Source organism: Daphnia carinata, chromosome 1, assembly GCF_022539665.2.
Source record: "Daphnia carinata strain CSIRO-1 chromosome 1, CSIRO_AGI_Dcar_HiC_V3, whole genome shotgun sequence".
Classification (NCBI taxonomy): Eukaryota; Metazoa; Arthropoda; class Branchiopoda; order Diplostraca; family Daphniidae; genus Daphnia; species Daphnia carinata.
The window spans coordinates 11078749-11097168 of record NC_081331.1 but is presented as its reverse complement, the minus strand read 5'-3'; the positions used below and the strand labels follow the sequence as shown (position 1 = coordinate 11097168).

Below are 18420 nucleotides of genomic sequence, written 5' to 3'. Positions count from 1 at the left end.
CTATAAAGGAGTAGCTCTATTTTTATTTTTAATGCTCCTGCAGGAACTCTTCACCATGTGGGCATAGCTTCTCTCTTATCTAAACTTCAAGTTTTGATCGCGCCCGATATATCCGACCATCGAAAATTCAATTATCAAGTCGAGCCCCGGCTGCCGCTAGCAATTTGTTTGTGCATTGTGTGTGTGTATACATATTGGATATTTAATATTAGAAACTTGCGGACAGCGTGCAGGCGGTGTACATATATAATTGCTAAATTGATTAGATACTGCGCTGAGAAGAAGACACACTAACTAGGAAAAAAAGAGGGAACATTTCTTATAATGACGTCCTGTAGCGAAAACGAAAAGTTTATGTTTGTGTTATTTCTAGTAAGGGCGAAGAGGGGTAGAGGTCCTCACGGTGAGAGGGAAAAAACAAGTGGTAAGGTGTGGCTTTGCTGATGTTTTCTTATCAATGTCTCTCGACTTTTCCCTGTGACACGTCAAATGAGAAGACGCCCAGCTCCTCTTCTTTCAACCATGTCCGACAGAATTCTTGATAATCCATCTTTCTATTTTTAACGGTGAAAAATAGGCAAAGAAGGTATAAGGAAGCTTGTTCTATAAGCTTATTATGATTTCATCAGCAAGGGCATTTTCGTTTACCTTTTAGAGTAAAAAAAATGACCACGGAAACGTCAATAACCTTTCACGCAGGAGCTATTATATTTAACGGGGTAATCCATTTCCTCCTACTGTACATTGTATAGAAATCATTTTTTTTCGTAAGAAGGCAACATTGTAAAAATGTCTTAGTGCCTACGTTATACTTTTTTTTTTCATAAAATTTAAAAGAAAGCTCTTGATATAAATAGCAATACTGCGGTAATTGTTCATTCCAAAAGATACTGCACCTGGGGGATCCATTTCAATCTTAATTCTTATATACGTTGTTTTCCCTAAAATAAACATTTCTAGTATTCAAAAGGAAAGCAAAATGGATGCAAACGGGCCTATCGTATTTCTGTTGGACGATTGCCTGAAATAAGGATTTTTATCGCAAATGATGAGGCCATATCGCTGGGCTCACCGTGTGCCAAATGGGTTCACCGAAGTGCGTCGTTCCCTTACAAAATAAAAGAGGGGAAATTGAAAAAAAAAAGAAAAAAGAAAACGGTCATGAAGTTGAGTAAGTTGTGGCATTAAGAGCAAAGGGGAGATCCATGACGAGATGGAACCAATTGGATGCTGGGCGTCCATCGCTTTTGTTTGTAACAAATTGATGACTTTTTTTTTGTTTCTCGTGATCATATAGGATACATCATTGCCAATGCTACTCCAAACGGGGGAGCTTCGTCACATAATAATGGGCGAGTACAAGACTCGGCGCAATTGAGCGCAATTGTTCCGTGTGTGTGTGTGTGTGTGTGTGTAAATAAAAAAGAGTTAATAATACACTATGGACCAATCAAATCAGCTGCTGTGACGATTATGAGACGATTGTCTAACCTTTCTTTTTTAAATAAATAAATGGGAATGAAAATAGATTGTAACATTTAATGCGCCTCTATACTATTTTCTAATAGACATTTTTAGGAAATGTTTGTCTTTTTTTACGGATCCATTCGTGGAAACCCTAAACAAATCGTATTTCACGTTTGACAGATCCCATTGACCGTTTTCCAAGTATTCAACATTTTTCACGCAAATAAAAACTACGTGATAAAGATAGCACCAAAACCGATTACGTCACGCATTTTTACTATGCATCCCCTATTTTTAAGAAGCGTTTCTGTTGTACACCACCAGCTGTCACTTCAACGCCATTCTAAATCATTTTTTTTTTGTTGATCACGAACTTCGTTACCACAATGACCAAAGATCATCTCAAATTCAATTAGAAATTGCTTTAATTCGCCTTATGCTAAATGCGTACCAAAGGGCATTTGAATAATCATGCACATTAAGACAAACGCGACATCAATAGTTCTGCGTCGGCGTTCGTGCCCAAAAAATGGCTCATAATATCCACTTCATTTGAGAAACTTTTGAATCGGTGCCTACGCGGGATTGAACTGCGTGCCAAGACGAGTGGATTGAACTCTGCTGACACGGAGGCACGCGAGAAAAAAAATCAATAACTTGCTCTAGCTAAAGTTTGTGACTTGCCGTTCGTTTTTAATATTACATATGCACAGCAAGGCGTTGCCATGACTTTGTCATTTGCTACAATTCGTAAAACTTTGAATATGACAATAGTGACTTTTTGATCAAATAAGGCAACTCCTAGCGCCGATGAGAAAATCGGAAAACGAGAAATGAAATGCTGGAAAATAGTGCAGTCTCGTATGTACTGGCATGTCTTTTATGCCCGTCTGCATTTAATCAACGACTCTCATCCCGAGGCGCCCACACGAACGATATTTCCAGTCTCTGTACAGCAAACAAAGTCCTTTGTGTAGCTGACTCTAAATGATGATGTGAGCTTCTCTGTTAAGTCACATCATTCGCTAATGGCAGAAAAGGTACGAGAAAAACATCAAACATTTTTCATGGGCTTTCACGTTAAGCCTTTTCATCTTCTGGCATGCTTATTGGCAGCAAACTTTTAGGTTGTGCAACAGGGTATCTATGTGTATCCAAATGAAACTTACATAGAAAAACTTTCTTTTTTCTATCTTCTAATTGGCTGAATGGAAAGATTTCTGTGTAGGAGGAGGTAGGCGACTAATTAGATACGAACCGGAACAACGTAACAATGCAAGATTTTTTAATATTATAATTTACGACACTGAATATAAAAAAAAAACGTTCCCAGTTACCTCGGTCATTTTCTTAATTCCAAATGCCTGAAGGGTTTCCAATGTCTGACGGCAAGATATGCATAATTCCATATCCTTTATTTAGAATCAAATATAAAAATAACGGAATTCGACTGGAACGAAGCCAAAAGCCATTTCAGTATTTCTGACGCGTAGAGTCTCCTTTAAAAGGAAAAGGCCGTAGTACATAGTCACTACCTTCCGTCCATATAAGTCTCCCTTTTTCTTACACGACCATTATTTTATTTTCTTGGCTCAAGTTTGGACACGAACGAAGAAACAGCCCTTGTAGGCAATATATATATTATGCGGACAATAATGGTCACGCTGATGGATTCCTCCCGAAGCTAAATCCTGGGCACACCCACGTAAACCCCTCTCCATTTAAGCAAATGTTCACATATACAGGACCAACACTTTTGAGATTAGTAGTTATTTTAGTGATAAGGTTTTTGAATTATACATCGTTCGTTATACGTAAGCCTGTTCTTAAATAACCCACATGTTCTTATTAAACACATGCATTTTTAATCATTGCAATCGTCTTCTTTCACCTCAAACTAATCACCAGCGATAATGATCTCCGCCGATTGACATAGATACCGAACTTCAAAAGAGTTGAATAGGAAGGAAATGAGTCATATTTGTAGAAGAGCAACTTGCTTCAAACAGGAAATTTTCCTTTTCTAAACGTAATGAAAGTTCTATGTTACGAGAGGAGCTAATTAATTCCAGCAAAGGATGAAAAGGCATTTGAATTGCAAGTTGCTTTTCTTTATAGTTTGTCGACGACAAATATCATAAATCATGAATATTGCGTAAATTTTAATGACTGTCCAACACATTTTTGTCAAAAATCTAGTACGTGCGAAATGAGGTATTTTAGAGTGTAATTGACTCACCAAAAAATATGCCGATGCGCAAGTGTAGAACGTGATTGTTGAAAGAATATATCATCCACTTTGCCCCACTTGAAAGCGAACTTTTTCCCCTACATAGTGTCGACACTCACATCTTTCATCACCACACGAGTTTTTTCGATTGAGACGTATATCTCGTAGGTGTAAGTGTTCTAGAAGGACACGTCTGGCAAGCCAACGATCAATATCCCCATTACATGTTCAAATTAAAAGAGAAAAAAAATATAGCTTCTAATCAATCTTTCTTTTCGTCTTAATCTCTCGACAGACAGCAGTTTATGGTTTTTGAAAAATCACAATGGCGACAAATTTTTCAATAGAAAGAAAAGAAAGCATGCATTAATCGTTGTCTCAGCTCCTAAGAGTATTCCAATGAAAAGCCTCGCTTGAAAAATAAAGCATTTGCAAAAAAAAAAATGCGGACGTGGCGGGAACCGAACTTTTAAGTCTGAACTGACAATCAACTATTGAATCACTAATAATTATTAAACTTTACCAAATTGAAAGGAACAAAAAAAATCTAGTCAACCAATCACAGATGATGTTACATTTTTCGAATCTTTCTGTAGAAAAAAAAACTAGTACACAATGGCGGCCATTACTTTTGTAATTCCCATGAGGGAGGTTCTGCAAAACAATTTGAATTCGGGGGATGGGTGAGAAAATTTAGCCTTGGAATTTTAGGGTAAATTGCTCCCTTCCCTACAAAATCCAAGGTTGTTCAAGGCAAAAAAAGTCAACATTTTTGTTTTTTAAAGGTTAGTGAACAAAATATGTAAATCGACATTTCGAATTTCGGTACGTGTTCAAGGACGAACAAAATTCAATGGGTAGACCTAACATAAGCCGAAACACGTGGCTTGAGCGAATGTCAAAAATTAAAATGCATCAAGTTGTAAACAAATTTTATAATCTGTAATTGTAGTTTCAGTTTATTAGGGTTGGTAACGGTATACGTGAGATACCCATTCGTCTTATCGCACTAATCCCGTGTGCTTTTGATTTATGATTGAGATTATGTTAGAAACGCACTTGTAGACCTTGTTGAATAGCCCTATACGGACTTTACGTAACGTAAATATCCTAGCAACCATTCGTCATACTAAAAGTGGTAGATACGTTATCAGTTTACTCATACCAATATTTTGCCTACCTATCGAACTCAAATTTTCCTACTTATGTGCCACTCCGAAAGTCTTTCTCAATATTTTGGCCATTGGCAAGACAATATACTTGAAAAATCTTTGGAGCATTTTAAAAATTATGATGCAAAATCTCACAATTTCCTTTCTTTTGAGAATAGATTCCTGTGTAATTCAGAGCTGCTTGTACACATTTATGTTCTTTGATCTCTATAGGAAATTATCAATATACGCTGTCAATTCGTTTGATCACAATTCCGTGCTCTACGGAATTTATTATAGCTAGGTATACATGAATGCCACGTTTCTCATCAGGTACAGCTTTGCAAACCTAAAATATATTCATCCACTCACAGATTTTTTTTTTCGTGTTTGTGGATAGATACACTTTGATTCGCCTAGCAACAGTCTGTTTCTTTCACCTGTATTGTACATTAGTGTCATAAGCTTGTCTAACATCCAAAGATAAATATCTGTTTTGCTCTGCAAACAAAACTAGCCGAATTTTTTTTTATGTAAACATTTCACGAGAGAGTAGAACATATGTCTCAGACGGTGAAGCGCTATAGGAAAAGTCAGGTGCTTGACAATCAGACATTATTGACGTCACGATTTCCCATTTTTTTAGGCATATTGCAGTGAAATCTTTCATGGACTGACGTCCAAACTTTATCCCATACAGGTAGATTGCATTTTCTTTAATGCGAAAGAAGACGATCTACACTTGTATGAAGTTATATAACGTTCAACTTTATATACAAGAAACTAATACTTTTCTTGGCTCTTATCTCAAGTGATGTGCGCAAGACAGCTTTATGATTATGTGTTAAAAACCGGGTGTGCAGGTTTCGACTGGATGTTGCTATACAAGGTTTAGATCGATAGCTCTTGTTGTCGTGATGATGTACAGCAGTTAATACTATTATCACACAACTGCGTGTAATGCAAAATCCATTACGTTCGACACTTTTTCAAGCTTGTGCACTATTCTCGTGAATTTGAAGCTTACAAGCAACTACTTTTCCGGCCTTATTACAGAAAATGGCAAAATGCAGATATTAAAAAAGTTATTCTATTGTGAGCTTTGAATTAGAAAAAAAGACTATGCTAAAATCAAATTTGATGTAAGAAAATTAAATAAACAACACAAATTTTTAAAAATTCTTGATTTTGTCATTTTCTAGCAAGGCGTGTTCTCACGTCCCCACTCGGGAAAGTCCTTCGGTACATTTTTTCGATTAAAAAAAAGGTGAACGAGTACACACCATTACAAAATATTAACTGGGTGTATACCTTTCATTTTCCTGCTATTCTTAAAGATATGGTTGAGAGAACATTATCTCGTTATGTTCGTTCCAAGCGATGTTTAACGAAGCACAAATATAATTTCTGATCTCACTCGATTTTACATCCCATTCTAATTCTTGTCTGTAATGTGCAAAGTTCCATCGCCTGAGAGCGTTTGTTTTTCTCTTGACAACCCACATGATAAAAAACGAAACCTTTCAAATAATTCATAAAGATGACGTGAGTACGGTCGTGATGTCTCCCGGATCAATAATCTGGTAGACATTGAAACATATCAGTATAGAGATTCGAAGCCCAACAGTTGTGTTTACGGATGTAATAGAAAAGTAACAGTAGGAAAGAAAAAAAAATGTACGTTATTTTCTGATGGGAAAAGGCATGCTCTTTAAATCACATTTCAATTTACAGCCGGTACACATTATTTGTTGTGGCTGTGAATTTGTTAGTGTCGCCCTGGATACAATGACAAACATAATGGCGGCATTAAAATGTAAAAAGGCTCAACAAGTACAGTCCGGTACAGACAATTCAAACTCATAAAACTGCAAAAGAACAAAGAAAGGAAAAACCAAAATTTAATTGACGAATGCTGTACCGTTTTAAAATGGATGTCTGGTTGAACGAAGAGCAGTCGTAAAAATCTAGAGCCTTGTTTTTTTGCTCATCAAGGAAACGAACCCTCTACCCACTGCAACGTTTTACAACGTGGAGTCCGTGTATCCAAAAAATAACCTCAATATATAGAAAACGGTAAAGACAACTAACTGTACTGTATACATTAAATATGACATATCCTCTACTTCAACACAATCTCTTGGAGTCTAGATAGTGCTTTTTTTATAAACAGTCGGATTGAGTATACATGAGCAAAAAACTGCTGTCTCTCGTGGTTACTGTTTGTCAGTTGGCCCGGATATAATCCGGCAATGATGCTGTAGGCATGCTCGGCACAAGAAAATCATTAATCAGAAAATGGTTCTGTGCAACACTTACATATACAATTTGTTCTGGGGGTTGTATAATTCTTTTTTTAATGAATAACTAATCTTGAAGAGGACATTTTCTTTGTCTTGGATAGAGATTTTACTGAAGTGAGAAGTAAAAAGTTTGTTGACGATTGAAATTTCCTTGGTGGCAGACGACACAGAACAGCAAAATGGCGGCCAAGATTTAAACCACTTGTGGGAGCCAGAGTGAAACGAATATTTAAACAATGAAAGAATGATTCCTACTACTAATGCACAACATCTGTCGTCAAATTTCTAGCCCATCTGTACTGATGTCCACTCGTACGTGAAGAATTTACCGTCTGTGTAGACTATACAACACATAAGAGTAAAGCCTGCGGGCATCAGATTTTAAGAACGTTTCTGTCTCACCAAGGACTTGCCACCACCTGTTCAACGTACTTTTTTTTCGCGCCTTGCAGCAATCTTTTTTTTCCAAAACCTGAAACCCCATAGTGACTGTTTCCTTGATGTTGTCTACCCTTAGTGAATAAGCAACAAAAGAAAGTCTAGATCACGAAAAAGGGTCGTCACGACATTTAAATGGTTGGTGGTGGTGAACTAACAAACTCTGACTTGTCAAATGTGCGAAAATGGCGGCAACAGGGGGCGAAGATTGCCTTAAGGCAACGAAGATATAGTACCTGTCGTCGCGGGATCGTGCTACTTGTTTTCGTTTTTCTTTTACTTATCAATGGTGCCCATCAGACAACAACGTAGTTCTGTTTGTTCTTTCACGTCTAAGCTATCCAACTTTGCTAAATCATGGCAGTTGGAGCTTTATACAACTAGTAAACAACAGAATGACAAGCATTAAAAAATGGCTTCTTCTAACCCTTTGTCACGTTACACTAGAAATGTTTTCTAAGAAAAATGAAATCTTCTTTTTCGACACGGTCTCCAATTCCAAACAATAGTAGCTATTTATATCATTCTTGCTAATTCCTGTAAATCCAACAGTTTAAATGTTTTTCAACTAGGTGACCTAAAATAATGTTCTAACAAAAAATTTAATTATCTCTTAGTAAAACTAAATAAAAGCCAATAAAATATTTAAATTCTGAAAAAAATGTTTCTTTTACATAAACAGTAATTAGAAAGATACCAAGGTTTCAACAGACATTTCTCATGTCGTTGAGTTTGTTATGTCCACAACATTTTTGGATTGGAAACGACATTGAGAAATTGGTGTAGTCTTTGTCGGCCCTCTCATGACCAAATAAGGTGCAGCATCTCTCTCTCGGTGTTCATCAACGTCTCATCCCAGAATATGTTCACATTGTTCCAGTATATTTACTATAATGTATTCTTTTGCAGTGTATGTGTATCTCTAAATAGACAATTATATGAAATATAACAGTGTATAATGGAACAAATAAATCGATGGATGCTACGTGTTGTTTTTTTGTTTTGTTTTGTTGCTTCATGCATATATATATATGTATATACATAGACCACGTGTCAGTAACAAAAGGTACAAGGAAGAACACACAAGTGCAGCATAAACCCGAATCACGTTTACATATTCATTCATTTTCCCCAGTGATGAGGTATCGTGAGCAGATTTTCTGTTAAATGTAGGGACAGGATTATAGTTGAAAGGTACAGGTAAAAATCACATTCCAAAGCTCGTGTACTACGAGCAAACATAAATGCATTGATTTTATATTGAAACAGTTCACATTCAAACATAAAGAGAACAATGATTTATCATTTTACCACCGAAAACAGCTGATTAGACATTAAACAAAAAATTACAGTTACAAGCGAAAGAGAACGGGAATCAGAATGAATGAAATATGATGTGGACTTCCAATTGGGGACGTTTTTAACTTATCAGATAATTTCAACTACAAAAAGTGGTAGCGTGCTAAGCAAATGTTTACTGATGATACAGATGTTGACTATTGGTTGTTTGGAGGATCCGTTCTTCAACAATGTCTTTACCGGTAAACTCATCTAATGCGTCGTAGAGTTCATCAATATCTCTTTCAGTCAATGGTGGACTTTGGGAGCTATTCATTAGAGTTGCAGCTTTCAACATGGGATCGATTTTGCCTGGTCCGATTTCAGCGAATGCCGTAGCAGGATCGAATTGATAATCAGGCTTAACCCATTCATAGCCAAAATGAGGGGCATTGGCCACCTGACTGACTGATTGTTGCATCGCTTGCATAAATTGCAATGCCATATTCATCGGAGGTTGTTGGTATCCTTGGCTGGTCTGTGCTTGTTGATATCCCTGACTGGTTGGTGGTTGTTGGTATGCTTGACTGGTTGGAGGTTGTTGAGGCGGAGCCATTTGTTGTTGAGCTAAAAATTGCGTTTGCAGCTGTTGAGCGTTATACCCGTGCGTTTGGCCAGTTTGACAACCCTGGTGCTGATAGGCCTGTTGCTCTAACTGCCGTTCGGTGTAAGACGGATGTGTAGATACTGGCAAGACTGGCGCCTGTTGATACGATGAAGATTCCGCCGAAGATGCTCCAGCCAATTCGACATCAGATAAGCAATTGGAAATCTCCTTAGCTTTCAAAGTCGGACTGGTGCTATACGGTGGATGGCAAGTATTTTCTACTGGAGCAGTTGCTTCGTTGTCGTCATGAATCACTTTAAGTTCCGGATATGGATTGAGCTTTAAACTATTCAACTGATTTTGGATTGACGAGACTTCTTCGTTGCCTAATTTTTTAAAAATATGGTAAGAATTTTTAGTCCAGAATGTTTACAATAACAACAACAACTTCGTCACGTTTTCAGATAACATGTAACTCAAAGTCTATTACGACACGTGGCTAAAAGATAGGGAGAGAATTCTTACCTAATCGAAGATTGTGGTGATTATGGGTGTCACTTAGCTCTCTCAAATCACTTAGTTTGGTCAGCATTTTGCCAAAAATGAATTTAGCTTTGGCCGTACCGAAACGCCAATTGAGGTAATGTTCCAGCAATGTCGTATAGTACGACTGGAATTTCTCGATCCAATCCGCATGAACGAGACCGGTCCTCTCGGGAGTGAAGAGGACTATCAAGATCAATAACATGATGGTCGGCTCGTCGACAGACATTTGCTGAATGCAGGAAATAAAATCGAGATGCATCTGAAAGAGACGAGATGATGTCAAATGAACAATATTGTCCAACTTGAGGATGGGCATGTCCTTGTACATGGACATATTGGCAGTTGGCCAACGATTGGTCTCGGGGTCAAAAACTAATGCGCCACGCAGTAGACACATTTCCAGGACGCCACCTTTGAGCAGGATACTCTGATCGTGAAAAGGCAAACTTGAAAAATCGGCCATCAAGCGAGCGTAAAAGGCGAAACGACGAATCAGAGTGCCAAACATCTAATTTGTTTTTTTAAAGAAATAAATTTCTCTTTTTAAAAAAGGAAAAACACATCAAAGGCAAATAAGAAAATGTTTTTACCTCCATCACTTGGACGCCTGGACGATCGTTATCATAGAAACGCAATTCTGAACGATAGGGCACGTGTTGGTACGCGTGCATGTATTTCGTGACGATCGATTCAATTTCTTTGATTTCTAGAGGGGCCAAAAAGTCGATCATTCGTTCAACCTGCGGTTCGTATTCGTTAGATGGTGCTACTGAAGGACTCTGCTCTCCTCCGCTCGAGTTGGACGAAGAATTCAAATTTTGGGAACTGACATTTGAGCTTGATGATGACGTCGTTGGTGACCTCTTACTAGTTTTCTTCTCGGCTCTGGCTTTCATCAGGGCTTTGCGTTCCTCTTCCGTCATGACCCAGCTCTTTTCCATTCCGATACCGAAGCAGCGTTTCATCCGGCAGTACTGACAGCTCTTGCGGTTGGATAGCGAAATGGTGCACTGACCGCGATGACAGCACTGGAAATGGAGGTAGTTATCATTCTGGACGGATCGACGGAAAAAAGCCTTGCACGAATCGCAAGAGAGCCCACCGAAATGGTAACTCTTGGCAACGTCTCCACAAACACCGCAGTACTTGACTCCGCCATTTCGACCGCTCGCAGCTGTGGCACCACTGTCCAACACGACCGGAGAGGATGCACTATTGTAACGATATTCCGGATAAGAAGACGAGTCACTGCTACCTCCATCACTGTAAAGCCTCTCCATTGCGACTGTTTTACGTCCGACGGAAAGAATGAAATTTTCCTCCTCACGGTTCTTTTTGGATGAGTTTTCTTTTTTCTCTTGACAAATCAAATTCGTTCCAGCACCAAACGATCCATTTCACCGGTCAGCAGGAAGTAGAAAGAAGCTAGAAGAATAATAAAAAAAAGTTCTTTAAGACTTCGAATAACATGGCGACAATTTTTCTCATGTTGAAGCGGGGGGCCTGAGGACGAAGACACGAGTCGTTAATTTTCAATTCCGCCTCCAGGCTACGACTGTCCTACTCTCCTGCTACGTATTAAAAAGAATTCTTTGCTACCACAACTGTCGATTCCAATTAACGTGTAAAGGAAAATAAAAATGCCCTTATGTTTAAAAAGAAGGAGGGGGTTACTGTTTGATAAGGAACCTCACAGTCTATACGATTTCGGTAAGCATTATGGCTCGTTTTCAAGTACTGACTTTTTTTTTCAAAACGACCGCCACAATGTTTCTAATTCGCTGTCAAGTTGCCAAGAAACATTTCCTAAAGGCCTGTCTGGTATAGGCAACAAACAGGGGGAAAAAGTCAAGGCCAGACGATAATTCGTGTGGAGAGGCCGTCCCCGAATTCGCAATCGATCCGACGAGCCGTCCAAGTTATTTGAATAGCTTTAGGAAAATGAATATCTTCAAATTGTAAATGGATAAAATGAAACAAGAAACTGATCAGAAACGCTAGACGTGTGAGGGTCTCCGAGTCCTTTAACGAAATAAACAACCTTAACCAAAAAAACTAGAAAAGGTTTGGATTCGCCTAGAGGCACTTCGACTAGCTGGGAAAAAAATGGCGCCCATTTTTTTTTTTGTCAAGAAACAGTATGGAACTTTCAATTTGTTTTTGGTCTTTGACGTTCGACTTTTATTAAAAACAAGAAATAAAATTATGTTTGCACACAAGTAAAAATGAGATCAACGTACCTTATCGATCGGTGTGAGTTTCGCATGAGTTGCAATGTCTTTTTTACATGAATGTCGAAAAGACAACATATACAGCGTAATGTAGCAGGATTTAAGAAACACTTGTTTGTCCTTAATTTTCTCGGTGTCTAAAGATACCAGTATATTCGATAAGATACATTCAACGCACAGGCTTCGAATGAGCGTCTGCATTCACCCACGTCATCTGGCACTGTAGTAAAAAAGCCCAACAAAGTTCCTGCACGGCGCAGCAGTCACGCTCCACACATACCCACATATGAGTTCACTGGATACGTTCACGATCATCCCAAGAAGACGTTAAGGACATTGTAGGGCATCATATGCGCAAGAACTGACTACGCGTGTGAAATCTTGTTTCCAATGAGATTTACGAAACTACACAATACCACAGATATTAGAATTCTCATCAAACACGAACGATGGAGGAAAAAGAAATAGAGATACGCAGAATAGTATAAAGAAATGTATGTGCGCTGATGACGACGGCAGACAAAGTCAGCAGTCGTGTGGCCCAGACAAATGGAGACTTTGCTGTGGTGTAATGGCACAGGCAAAAAGGAGAAAGGCCTTAACTGATCGAGTTGCCGCCATGAGTCTCTCTCATCCGACCGTTTCTTCTTTTTTCCTTTCTTGAACAGCTGACGATACGCGAACGCCATCTATCGTGCGTTTAAACAACCGGGCAGGTGAAACGAAAGACTGGCTTACTAGAGGGAAAGACACGATCTGTTTCTATCTCAACGCGTCGAACGTGTCACAGTATACAAGGCATTTCGGCGATTTTTAATCAGAAATGACACTGAAAAAGAAACGTGCCTGGTGGATCGCGTCCCACGTCTGATGCTGATCTTTGCCAAAGTCTTGACAAAAGTCTTCGAATTCTTTTGAAAAGGACTTGGTAGAAGCGCGCGATTCAGCAAAGAGAATGATGAACGTGCACATAGTCGATTAATCAAAACTCTTCGTCGTCTTTTGTCGTCCCTTTGGCCCATTGGAACAAAATTTCACCATTGCCAACAAACGCCCAGATGACGGTGCTTTGTAATAATGCTGAGCTCTTCATCGTGACTCGCTGCATCGTTCGCCTCTACAGCATCTCTAAGAAGGATTTTAAATTTTTCAACAACGAAAAAAGACAGAAATGTTAAGCATTTTCAAAGAACGCCGTGAAGCAAAAAAATAAATAAAGAAAAGGTTACATCGGCGTTTTGTAATGAAACCTTCTACGATTTGTTTTTTAACAAGCTCAGACGCTGGCCCTCTGGAAAGTAAAACTGTGTACGTGATCGTTTATTATTCGTTTTTAAATAGTAACGTTGCAGTCGAGGGCAATGTTGTCATCAAACAAGGCAAAAGAAGTTTTCCAAACGGCTTTCTGATTATACTACAAAGAATGGTAGAAATTTTATAAACAGAACTGCCACTCTCTTTTTTCGTGTAAATAAATATACGCTGCTATCTGTGAGAGAGGGGAGGTCGATAGTTGCTGGACCCAAGATAATGGATTAGATAATAACTCGATGGTCCATGTTTGCTACATGTCAACAAGTCTATCACGCACGTCACTTCAATATCGGGACTATCAATTTACTTTCTTTTTACAACGAGTTGCTCTATTTTCAAACGAGATGGCGATCGTTATGGAAATTCAAATTAAACGTACTGTTTGTACAGATCGTGTGGTGGTACCCAAAGCTGCACTAGTTCAACAAAATAATTACACGTATACCTCCCCACATGTTTTTTTTTCCAGCTGTTGAAAAACCATATGGACAACGTTGAACGATATCGATAGTTAGAGACAGAGAAAAAACACACACATTTAGAAATTAAGATACGGTCAATTAAATTATCCAATTGTTCGATACTCTGACAAGTTCGTACTCCAGGAGAACTGGTTCACTAGTTTTTCAATACTATATAGTTTTTCGTTCAAGTCTATTCGTTTTTGTTGTCTCACCCATCCATCCGTTACCTACTACCCTCACCCGTTTTTCCACACACAAAGACAATAACAAAGAAACGGCAGTGGGAGAATAAGTTGAATTAGGGCGGGAACGATGAAACCGCTAATGAAAATTTATGTCGCAGAACGATGCGGAAGAAAGTAGTGCGCGCTACGTGACGTTCACATTTGCATTTCAGTTTCTTCTCCGTGTGGGGTGCGCGTCGCTAATATGGGAAATATTTTTAATTGCGTCCTTCGATTGGAAATTCTTTTAAATGATTATGGTAGATATGCCCCATAAGGAATAGTACGGTCCTGCACATTTAACCAACCGTTGTAGCCTGAGAATTTTCCTCGTTTATTGTTTTCTGTCCATCAAGAAAGACAGCTTTGTCGGCCGTAAACAAAACATTTAGAATTTTTACAAGCCAGTAAACATCAAGTGTCATAATTGCAGAAACAAATGATTCTACGGGCTGACACGGTTCGATGCGGTTTCGCGTTTTTCTTTGTCCCGCTACCATCGTGAACTCGATCACAGCGCCATTCACGATTGTTGTATAGGCCAATCATTTGAACTTGTGACCGTAAAAAAAGGAAGAGTATACGCTATACATTCTGCGTTTATATTCATTTATATAGCTTCATCAGATGACACTAAAAAGATGCAATAGCGTTCAGTAACACCATGGGTGGGCTAAACTCTGCTTTTTTCCCCCTTCTAAATAGAAATTTACGAACACACCCACAACGTAGTAATATAATAAGAGAAGACAAGATTATACATTTTTTTTATTTTGCTACTCCTTGATTTACTGCATTGTTGAAAGTTAGTTTGTCATAATAGACCTTTACGAGAGAAGTAGTAGGGACACCATACCTTTCTATACCGCTACCGTGGGTATACAGGAACAAACCCGACGTTCGGCTCGATTGATTACTCATGCCAACAGGGTCTCCACCTTTCACTCTGTATAACGAAAAGCAAAACGAAGAATAAAAGGACGAAAATTTTAAAGAAGCAAACTAAAAAAAGAAGAGAACAGATAATAGAGAGACCATTTTTTTTTCAATCTTCTGTGCATTTCATCGAGCAGCAACCGAAACAATCGTTTATTTTTGTAGAGGTAGCTTTCTACAACTACGTATTACGCTTCGCCAGAAATCACCATTGTCTGCGACGATGTATTGTCCCACCATTGTCAAATAACGAGAACTAAAAATCTTGAGGGTGTTGCAGCCAAATGAGAAAAACACCAACAGTTTCTGAATTATTGGCATTTGGAATTTTTGTGTTTTAAAAATAAATAAAAACCAATTCATTTTAAAAATGCATCTGCGTCATAAACTAACATGTTTAGAAAAAATGTGTCGAATATTTCCTTCAGAAAGAGCGTTCACCTTTTAAAACATAATTTTGGTACTGTTATCTTTTTATACTTTCCCCATTCTTATTTGTCTTATCTGCTATTTAGAGCGTTCCTAATGAGTAAACTATGACCTGTAAAATGTTGCATTTGTATTTAGAAAGAAAAAAAAAGGATTTTCCTACTCGTACGTGGAGTTTCTTCCGAAACCTTTACGTGGGGAAGTTCCTACTCATACGTGTTGGTGCCTACGCATCAATGTACTGGGACATCTGTGATACACTCATTCAAAACTGTAACTTTCCCTAATGAGGGTCCTATCGAAAAAATACAGTGTAGGAAATGTTTGAGGGGAAAAAGTAGACTGTGGCGGGATTCGAAACCGGGCCCGCCCATGAATTTTCTGATATTTGGCATAGAAATTTGATATATGAAATTTAAAACAGAAATATAAATAATCGCTAACCAATAGGTAAGTAATTTTTTGTGATTCTACAAGAATTGATGCGAAATCTGGCTAAAACCTATTAAAATAAACCTAAGCTAGAAGTAGTACTCTGGTAGTGAACATTAAGTGGGAAACAATTTTCTACTGCGCTTGGTTTAGAAAATAAAAAGGTCCCATGCGCAAACAAAATCTTTTCCCGAGCGACTTGAATTCATCGACACATCAAACGCGTGAAAATGATCAAAAGCGAAGCTGATTTTATAAAAAGTGTTGATACAAGTATTGACTACAAACAATATTTACAAATAGACGGAAACCTTTGGTAGGAAACTAATAAGATTGATGATGGCATGTTTCGATGGCTGTTGTATAGGCCACTCCATCTGTACAGGCGCCCTTACCATGTCTGTAATGAGATTGGAAAATGGGACGCCAGAAGCTTTGATCGGCCATTCGTAAAGGTACGTCTGTACACACCACGCGCAACACAGTAGTGCCAGTAGGTACTAGCAGTTAGCAAAAAAAAGACAGGATTTTCCTTTTTCTTTCAAAAAAGAAAAAGCTCACCGCCATGCCGAAGCCATTCACGTTTGCGAAGCCTTTATATATACTCGAGAACATCATTTCGATGGAGAATTGGATTTCTAGAAGTAGGAGCTAGTCTATGTGTACCCTACCCAATGTATACCTTCGTCTATAGATCTAAACTACAAAACGAAAAAACACGAAAAAAAAAAACTGGTCTCATCAAAAGCCAATAATGCGCGGATGGCTAACCCAAAAGTAATACGGAAAGACGTCTACGTCAAAAAAAAAATTATATATAATAATCTAATTCTATTTACGTCAATGTGCGTGTCAATGCATCTGTGTTGACTCGAAATCCAGCACATGCGCTCCATTTTTTTTTTGGTTAAAAACTCTATTGATACAATGCTATAAAAGATTTTGCGAATAGCTGTATATTTATTATCAAATAGCCCAACAGTTTGTTTACCGTAAAATTCTATAGAAAATGTTGGAGTAGTATACTGATCAGAAAAAGGCCTCCTTCACAAAAAAACCCGCAACAAACAAGAACGCACAATATGAAAATAAATAGAGAACCGTATAGTTTAGAGGCCAAGATGCGTATATATATATACGTATTGGATAAATATGTATACTACGCGCACGCATATAATCGAGAGGTGCTGTTTACACAGAAAAGCGGGAGCGAACGCGTGTTATTTCTCAAATGCCCGTCCTTGGACAGCCAGCCGTGGCACCTGACGGCTGGAAAAAAATTCCCATACACAATAAGACTTCCTAGTCGGCCCTTTTTTCGCCTGAGAAAACATTGACGTGTGCCTTTTTCTAGTCTTTACTTTGAGCTGAACTCCCGCAACGAAGAAAAATGGGAATGAAGGACAATTCGTCTCATTGATCCATCCCTACTTTAGTCAGGATCAGTCTTTGCGCGTTATGTCGTCATTTGCTATGACAACGCTACTATCTCTCAGTGACAAATTACTCTAGTCATTTATCATCTTTAAATGCATTGCTAGAAAACGAATTGAGCAAATGATATTGGCAACTGCGCATAAAGCTATTTTTAGCTGCCTGTATAAATGTCTTTTGTTGTTCCAGAAAGGGTTTTCGTTTTCCCGTGAAGAGCAATCCAATAGTCATGGTCCAACATCAGCAGTTTTCACGAATTAAAAAAAAAATACATTAAAAAAAAAAATCCGAACCACTCAGCACTATTTTGAATAGCGCCTAGAAAAAAGCTGTAAAGAAATGGGTAAAAAAAGAACAAACGACAATGATTCGACAGTCTGTTATTTTTGAAAATGCCATGTTCACTCTAGCGAGTGAACGTATTTGTCTTGGCACAAGGTTTAGTCTAGCGCAGGTGTTGTGTTCTAAAAATAGAACAACCGCCTTATCTTTATACATTTTGTATCTTTTTAAATTTGGGATTTCGAGATAAGAAAAAAGAATCTTTTGTATCGTCATTTTTTTAAAAATCTTTTTGCTGTTCCATATTACAATCAAACAATGTGCCAACGATGGCTAAAGAATAAATTTCCCCAATTTTTTGTTTTGTTTTCTCGTTCGTGATAAGATAAAGAAAAACGGAGGAAAGGAATTTAACAGGTAATGATGAAGTCGTTCACTGGCTATTTCCCATTTTTTAAACGAGTGCTTTATTTATTGCTCCTTTTCAAGTATTTTTCATTAGAAACGTTCTTGTAGACAATGCTCTCCAAAGACAACCGAGTTCTTTTTTTATATAGCGAATCGTCTTCCTTATTCAACAAAGATTCTTTGAATCGAAATTCATGATACATAACCACTGTGCATTCTAGAACTATGTCTTTGAATTTAACTGTA

General features: G+C 38.1%; 1 protein-coding gene and 1 long non-coding RNA gene across 2 annotated transcripts; both read right to left on the bottom strand.

The window, feature by feature from the left end:
* Positions 1-426: 426 nt before the first annotated feature.
* Positions 427-3951, bottom strand: LOC132088300 (uncharacterized). Its single transcript, XR_009421762.1, has 3 exons — positions 3707-3951; positions 897-1108; positions 427-554 (listed from the first exon to the last, which is right to left on the bottom strand). It is a non-coding gene; the product is annotated as an uncharacterized LOC132088300 (long non-coding RNA).
* Positions 3952-8460: 4509 nt separating this feature from the next.
* On the bottom strand, positions 8461-12796 carry LOC130695863 (vitamin D3 receptor-like). The gene is made up of 4 exons (XM_057518933.2): positions 12261-12796; positions 10611-11445; positions 10000-10528; positions 8461-9860 (listed from the first exon to the last, which is right to left on the bottom strand). The coding sequence occupies exons 2-4, from the start codon at positions 11298-11300 to the stop codon at positions 9064-9066; spliced, it is 2016 nt and encodes a 671-aa protein (XP_057374916.1). The 5' UTR covers positions 11301-11445; positions 12261-12796; the 3' UTR covers positions 8461-9063.
* Positions 12797-18420: the final 5624 nt, after the last annotated feature.